The sequence below is a fragment of the Poromitra crassiceps genome (assembly GCF_964638095.1).
Source record: "Poromitra crassiceps genome assembly, contig: HAP1_SCAFFOLD_284, whole genome shotgun sequence".
Taxonomy (NCBI): Eukaryota; Metazoa; Chordata; class Actinopteri; order Beryciformes; family Melamphaidae; genus Poromitra; species Poromitra crassiceps.
In genome coordinates, this window is record NW_028152116.1 from 1 (window position 1) to 8,715 (window position 8,715).

An 8,715-nucleotide genomic window follows, 5' to 3' on the forward strand; every position below is an offset into this window, starting at 1 on the left:
AATAAGTATGTAACATACAAAATAAAACAACCCGTAATATCTTAATTTTATGTAGAATGCAGAGGACATGTAACTGTTTAGTTAAACTTGCATTCCAGGAATATTGTGCTCTAAAGATGACGTTAGTGGAGTCGAGACTGTTTTGTCCTGAAACCCACCTAGGTTGCGCCAGGCGTAACCTATGTGGGATTCAAAATAACGCATCCGAGATAGAAACGTTATGAATATAGCCACGTTTATAAAAAACAAACTAACGCTGGTGATCCGTATGGAAACAGTGTTACTCGAAATGGTTAAAAGTTATATCAATTTGGTCATTCAGTGGCATTTTACTGCCATATAACATAACTAACTAGCGGCTAATATTAGCCACAGTAGGCAACTAGCGCTGAACCGGAAGAACAAATACGTTTGCGTTGAACGCGGAAGAGAGAAAAAGTGGGTGTGGTGAATAAGGTGAATAGACAGAAAGACTCGTCTATGTTGTTACTGAAGTCAAACAGTCGCTATCTCCAACTCAGACAAGCTGCTGGGGTGTAATGGCTCATTTGTAAACAGCCTCTCAGAGCCAATCAGGACTCTGCTATTTCACATATCTCCACATTGGTCCCGCCTACATTAAGTTAACCCTTTACTGGCTGTTTTTGAGACCCTTTTGATGAGAATTGATCATTTCTATTGTGTGAAAAAAATATATCTTCAGCGGTATTAATCGACTAGTCAACTATTATTTGGAAGTAGTCGATGACTACTAAAATTCAGTAGTCGTGAATACCCTAGTGTATGTGTATATATATCTATTATTATTATACTATTATATTGTATATTATTATACTATAATATTATTATCTATTTACTAGTATAATATTATTATACTAGTATTATATATAAATACTGCTGGTTTAAAAATGGGCTGTACATTCACAAAAAGATCTATATATAGTGTGTATATATGTATATACTGTATGTGTGTGTGTATATATATATATATACACACACACACTATATGTACTGTATGTGTGTGTGTGTGTAGATATATGAGGACCGCTTTTATGACTGTTGAAGCATTTTCTGAAAATCTCATAAAAAAACGCATTTACACTGTATGCTTCATTTACACTGTAGCTTCATTTACACTGTAGCCTACGCTTCTGTACTGAAAATCATAAAAGTCATAAACTTTTGTTAACCACAGACCTTATTTCAAGCATTCAACCAAAATCCTCACACATAAATCCCATTGACTTTTACACATAAGAGGCGGAAGTGTTAACATCCAGGTCCGGACTCATTCCTGTGGTACTTCTGTCCCCTTTACTTACTGTGTAACCTGCTGTCTCCCCCTGGTGGCTGCAGTAAGGCTGTGCTGTGGCTGGGTCAGCTGAGGCTGTCCTGCTCACCAGACCAGTTGCTGGCTCTCGTCGACCTTCTGCAACACAGTCTTGCATTTGGACCCACAGGTAACTGGAAGACTGATGTCTTCATTGAGATTGGAGTTCTGGCAGGTAAGACACATCCACTCTCCTCATGTTGAGCACCCTGATATGAACAATCCTCTCTGTGATCATCTGCTAAATGTGATTTTTCACTCAGTTATGTTGGTGGCTGTTTAGCTCTGGGAGCATTGATGCTACTTCACTTTCTCGTTGTGCAGCTGGTCTTCCAGATATGTCCATGTCAGCTTTGGTGAGGGACCAAATTGAAGGAATCACACCTCTGGCTATCTCAATGATACCACCTGAGCAGTTTAGTGTAAGTCTTAAATGACTATTATTACTAGTTTACTGTACACTGACCTGACTTCCACAAAACAAGTCTATGGAGTTCTATTCAGCTTTTGTTCTGGGACCCGAAATGTCTTGTTATCTATGTTGGTGTGTTCATCTTGACAATTCGTGCCTCCCCTCATATGTCACCTTCTGCAGGTGGTGTTTAACCCGAACCAGATCAGCATGTTCTCCTATGAGCAGGCTGTGGCAGTAACAGCTGAACAGGAAGCAGCCCTGTCAGGTAACCAGTGGAAAGCCCTGGGTATTGTGCTGTCACCCTGGGAGGACAGGCCTGCCGACTTCAGAGGTAAACCACTGCAACTTGGATCATTAAAAAAATAAATTAAAAAGCCCATTGATAAATTAGAAACATGTACTTAAAGGCCCATTCCGTTGGTTCTGGCGAGAAATAAATGTGCACAAAGTGTTTATTATTGGCACTGAGTGAATGCGCCTTGACGTCACTTAAAAATGGCGACCAGGGGCGTTTCTCTCCGACCAGCCGTTCAGAAGATACATGGAAAACCGCAGTTTCGAAGTGGATAGCATCTCCCGCCACAGCTAGAGGATGTGACGTCTCGCGCGTTCACGTCGAGCTTGTCTCTTGTCTAGACGCTAACAGGAAATGGCTGAAGTAGCTTTTAACGTTACGCTCGTCGCTAGCTGCTAGCTAAAGGAAACAACAAACACAGACTCCAGAAAAAGTCCAGACTAAATAAATAAATATTTATCTAATGAAGCCCGTCTGGCCAGACAGCAGCAATGTGACCGACATCGGGGGGGAAACTAGAGTCAGGACTGTGTTTTCGGTTCATGAAGGGAACTTGCTGCTTGTAGCTACTGTAATGTGGTTTTGACCAGATAACGTTAGCTGCTTGCTAATGGATTTTCAAGATTTTTACTGTCACTCCGTAGTACAAGTATCTGACCACCTGGTCAGAAACTCTGCTAACATTACCGTCTTGTGTGAAGTAATGCAACCCTAACGTTAGTACCGTTATGCTTATGGTCATGGAACATTATTGTTTGACTGCATTTAGCTGCGGTGGTGAGTCGTTAGCTTCATGCGGGGGTCACCCCTATGTTCCCACAGCCCAATGTTCCCACAGCCCTATGTTCCCACATTTCTAAGATTTCAGCCCTATGTTCCCACAGCCCTATGTTCCCACATTTCTTAGATTTTTTTTTCTTCCAAAATAAGGCCCTGTGTTCCCACATTTCCCAACAATAGTCTTGTTGCACAACCACACCAGTCTCAAAGTTTTGTGTGCCTTTGATCATGCAAGAATACACATGATCATGAAAAAATACACAATATGACTAGCACTAGTTAGCAATTCATCCATATCAGATTTGGCCCCAGCCCCCTAAACTACAAGAAGTGGTTTGCACTAGTTCTCATAATGTTCCCACGTTTACTAAGATTTACTTACTCTTTGTCTGTGTGCATTTTAATTTTTAATTTTATTTTATTGTATTAATGAAGAATCAAAAAGGCATTCACAATCCAACTTACACAATGCATCACTACGAATGACTGAGTAAGGTCAAAGAGACAAAAAACCACAAAAAATAACAAAACACAATGTGATCTAAACGTTTCGATGCAGAATGTTCCAATTTGCACCAAATTTGGTGAAGGCGTGTTGCGTGGAACACTTTTTTGTTGATCACGATCTGTCCATAGTTGTTTCTATTGCGACAGTTTGAAAAACCAAATGCACTATTTCGTAAATACTACAGCACGGATTTTCACGATATTTGGTGGAGAGGTGTAGTTCCGACGACCCCCTTATATTTTGATCGTAATTCGCGGCCATGCCCCATTGGTGCTGAGTGGTCCACAGTGTTTGCTCAGATGGCTGCTATTCATGGAAGCTTGATCCCTGGAAACCGTGGAGGAAAGGTTTTAGTTGTTCAGAATTTCTGTTTCCACCGTCATGAAACGAGAGGAGAAAAGATCCATTGGCGTTGCTGGCGCCAGAAATATAAATCTTGAAATAGTCTTCAAAGGACAGCACTTGCAGATTGCCTGTTCCTGGCACAAAAATGTTGAGTGAACTGCATAAATAGTGCAATAAAGGTTGAGTTAACTGCATAAATAGTGCAATATTTTTATTTATTTAAATAAATAAAAAATTAATCTTATTTTGATTGTTTGCTAGTAGCCCTGGCTTGTGGACATGTGCTGTTCTCTGGCATAATTTTGACACGTCCTTTGCTAAACTTAGCTCCTTAAGGCCAAAATACACCGAACATGTATGTCGCGCAAAAAAACGCGCCGCGCCTTTTAGATTCAATTATATTTAATGTAAAGTCTCACACCGGCCGTGGCTTGTCAGCATGCAACGCGCAGCACACGCGCTGCTCTATGTTACGCCACTGTTCTATTTTCAACGCGTTGCTGCTCTATAAAATAGTCAAGAAAGGGCTGTGGGAACATAGGGCTGTGGGAACATAGGCACGCTCCCCTTGATGCTAACTAATAGATTTAGCTATATTTATAGAAATTACCACCAGCCCCACTAATAACGTTACTGTCTTGTGTTGATAATGAATGAATCTAACAGTCGGAAATATGCCTAACGTTAGCCTACTGTCTGTTATGCTTACGGTACATTGTTTGACGGTACCGTACACACAGGGGGAGCAGGCTATTTCCTGGCTTGTGCAAACATGAGTATCCACTTCCCGCAGCCAGCAGGCTCTGACTGCAGTGGGACTGCACATACTAGTAGCATTAGCTTGATGCTAATCGCGGCTAACTAATATTCATTTACATTTATAGAAATTACCACCAGCCCCACTAATAACGTTACCGTCTTGTGTGGATAATGAATTTAACAGTCCTAAATATGCCTAACGTTACTGTTATGCTTATGAAACATTGTTTGATTGTTCAGTTTGGTCAACTCCAGGCATTACCATACATACAGGGGGAGAAGGCTATTTCCTGGCTTTTGCTAACATGAGTATCGACTTGCCCGCAGTCAACGCAAGCCAAAACACGACCAAACATGCCACAATAACGTCCCCTAATTCATCCAGAATCCTTCCTGGGCATCTCGAGGCTGATCTGACCGATAAATTGTCCAGGTTGCCGTTTTCAAGTGACTTTTATGAGTTAACGTTACAAAGCAACGAACAGCTCTGCTGTTGCCAGGCAACTGCTTGTGCGCGTGCGAGTATGGTGCCCGCGCGTCAGCTCGTTCACACGCTGCCTGCAGTTACACTAACGGCCACCGGCGTCAGTAATAGTGAGTTTTGACGGATTGGGCCTTTAAGTTCACAAAAATCACATCATTTGTATGATCTTGGGACAATCCACCAAAATGGGTAAACATGAACAAACCTCTCAAAGCTCAAAACATTCACTTAAATCGCATGATTTGACAGTGGCTTTTCTTTATTTGTAAGACGTTTATTTAAACTCTGTTAGGGAAATGTTCTTTGATTTTTCGAGCGCCTTCATTACATTACATTACATTACATTACGTCATTTGGCAGACGCTTTTATCCAAAGCGACTTACAATAACACATTTTTTGTCAGCAATAGAGCAATCAACTATGGAGCACAGTCTATGACAACTACAACTTCTGAAGGAACAGTGGTACAAGTTTAGGTTAGTGGTACAAGGTTGGTTAGTTTTTTTTTTTTTTTAAGAAAGAGAGAGAACGAAGTTAGATCAAGAAGGGCCCAGATGGAGCCTGAACAACACTATCCAGCCACACATTCTAGCAAATAAACTGATTCAATATAAATTGCATAATTCAACCATCGCCTGGTGCATGAGTTATCTTGTGCCTCGACCTCAGTTTGTTAGGCTGGACGACACTGTATCAGATATCATCTGGACAAAAACTGGAGCCCCTCAAGGAACAGTTTTAGCTCCTTTTTTCTTTATTCTTTATACTGCGGACTGCAGACATAGTGAGGCCATGTGTCATATGCAGAAATTCTCTGATGACACTGCTCTTATTGGTCTCATCAACAAAGGTGACGATCGGGCCTATAAAAAGGAGATTGATTTATTTGTTTCCTGGTGCGATGACAATTTTTTACTGCTCAATGTTGAAAAGACCAAAGAGCTAGTTATTGATTTTGGGAGGAAGAAGGCAGAAGTCTCCCCTGTCATTATTAAAGGGCTGGAGGTAGAAATAGTCCAGTCTTATAAGTATCTCGGTGTCCACCTGGACAGTAAGCTGGACTGGAAGAAGAACACAGATTCTGTGTTCAAGAAGGCCCAGTCTGGACTTTTCCACTTGAGGAAGCTTAGATCATTTGACATCAGCAGGTCACTTCTTCATGTGTTCTACCAAGGTATCCTAGCTAGTGTCCTTTTCTATGCTGTGCTCTGCTGGGGGGGCAGCCTCACTGTCATGGACAAAAATAGGATAAACAAAATGATTAAAAAGGCAGGCTCAGTGATTGGCCTTCCCCCTGATTCTTTGGAGATGATTATAGCCAAGAGAACAAGGAGAAAATTGAATTCTATTCTTTCTTATGAAGGCCATCCTTTGTTTAATGTATTTAATGCCCTGCGCAGTTCGTTTAGTAATAGGCTTTTGATGCCTCGGTGCTCTACTGAGCGATTTAGAAGATCTTTTGTTCCTGCTTCTGTAAAATTCTTTAATGAACACTGCTAGCCTTGCTTTGTGAGGCTCTCTCTCTCTCCACTGTATTATTGTTATTGTGCTGTATGTTACTGTTTCTTGTTTGTATCTGTTCTCGCTCTGGTGGCAAACCATGTTTCCCCTCGGGGATTAAGAATAAACACCATACCATACCAAAAGAGGCCTGAAACACAACATGTAGCTAACAGCTCTGAACACATGTAGCTAACAGCTCTGAAACACAACATGTAGCTAACAAACATGTAGCTAACAGCTCTGAAACACAACATGTAGCTAACAGCTCTGAAACACAACATGTAGCTAACAGCTCTGAAACACAACATGTAGCTAACAGCTCTGAAACACAACATGTAGCTAACAGCTCTGAAACACAACATGTAGCTAACAGCTCTGAAACACAACATGTAGCTAACAGCTCTGAAACACAACATGTAGCTAACAGCTCTGAAACACAACATGTAGCTAACAGCTCTGAAACACAACGTGTAGCCAGGTCTGAAACACAACATGTAGCTAACAGCTCTGAAACACAACATGTAGCTAACAGCTCTGAAACACAACATGTACCTAACAGCTCTGAAACACAACATGTAGCTAACAGCTCTGAAACACAACATGTAGCTAACAGCTCTGAAACACAACATGTACCCAGAATTGCTGGAATCAGGTGTTGCCACACTTACAAAGCAGCTCCTCCCATTCAGTCTTAATGGAGCAACAGAAACTAAGTGTGACGGCATCATCTAAACTGGAACTCTGTTTACTTTGCCTTTTGTTTGTGACACGCCCAAATACAGTGTGACCAATGGGCATTCTATTTTCCAGTTCTATTGGTTTGACCCCTGTGTGTGTGTGTGTGTGTGTGTGTGTGTGTGTGTGTGTGTGTAGGGAGAGACTCATCGGGGCTGGCACTGAGCCCCAGTCCTCTGTGTCTCATGCTGATGCTGCTGCCCTGCCCCACCATGCCCTGATCTGCCCCCATCCACCCTGGCTCATGACCTCACTCACCCCTGGCAGACGACCTCACTCACCCCTGGCAGATGACCTCGCTCACCCCTGGCAGACGACCTCGCTCACCCCTGGCAGATGACCTCACTCACCCCTGGCAGATGACCTCGCTCACCCCTGGCAGATGACCTCGCTCACCCCTGGCTCATGACCTCACTCACCCCTGGCAGATGACCTCGCTCACCCCTGGCAGATGACCTCGCTCACCCCTGGCTCATGACCTCGCTCACCCCCACTCACCCCTGGCAGATGACCTCGCTCACCCCCACTCACCCCTGGCAGACGACCTTGCTCACCCCTGGCTCATGACCTCACTCACCCCTGGCAGATGACCTCACTCACCACTGGCAGATGACCTCGCTCACCCCTGGCAGACGACCTCGCTCACCCCTGGCAGATGACCTCGCTCACCCCTGGCAGACGACCTCACTCACCCCTGGCAGACGACCTCGCTCACCCCTGGCAGACGACCTCACTCACCCCTGGCTCACGACCTTGTTTAACCCTGGCAGATGAGCTCACTCCTGCTCCAGCAGGAGAAACCTCTTCCACCGTGAAGATGATCTCATCTGTCTGTGCAATACGGTATCTCTCTGAAATGAGCAGCACTTCACCATTTCTGTTTGCTTATGAGTTTTGTCATTTATTTGTGTAACTATCTCTTTGACATATCAGCAAACCGCACTGAAGAAACCAAAGGAATATTATGTAATTTAAGAGATTAAAAAATATAGATTTGCACAGTATATCATATAAACACCCGCTGTAGAATGAGTATCCTTACACATGAACCTGAATGAAACCCAGCTGTACCGATGTAGCCTTCTCAGGGATGCAATGCCATACCCAGAACAGCAACTAAAATACTTTAAAGATTTAAAAAGAGTTATTATGAGCAACTCCTTATGCAATACTATGTTGTGCGAACCTGAAAAATCTATTTTTTTAGAAATGACAAAACGTCTGCTATAACATAGCTATAACATTTGGTACATTTATATCTATCCTAAATTATCTTGTTTAAGTAGCCTTCATAAAGCTTAATAACAACTGATTCACTTGGACTTGTCTATTCATAGTATTCCCATGATGTCACATGCATTTCCGACCAATATGGCACTTTACACTACACACAGCTCATTGGCTGTGTGGTTAATCACCTGTTAATTGATTACAAGCAGACCAAGATGTCTGTGTGGTGATGTCACAGAATACTATCAATAAACCACTGGTCTACTTGTTGCTGTGAGTTTTGTATTGTTGTGCTAACATTCTGGTATGATAAACATGGACCTGGAACCA

At 42.6% G+C, this 8,715-nt stretch overlaps 1 protein-coding gene across 1 annotated transcript; it reads left to right on the forward strand.

The window, feature by feature from the left end:
* Positions 1–1,662: 1,662 nt before the first annotated feature.
* On the forward strand, positions 1,663–8,715 carry LOC310770977 (putative stereocilin-like protein). The gene is made up of 3 exons (XM_083663663.1): positions 1,663–1,752; positions 1,926–2,076; positions 7,294–8,715. Exons 1-3 carry the CDS (start codon positions 1,669–1,671, stop codon positions 7,374–7,376), a joined length of 318 nt encoding a protein of 105 aa, XP_083519789.1. The 5' UTR covers positions 1,663–1,668; the 3' UTR covers positions 7,377–8,715.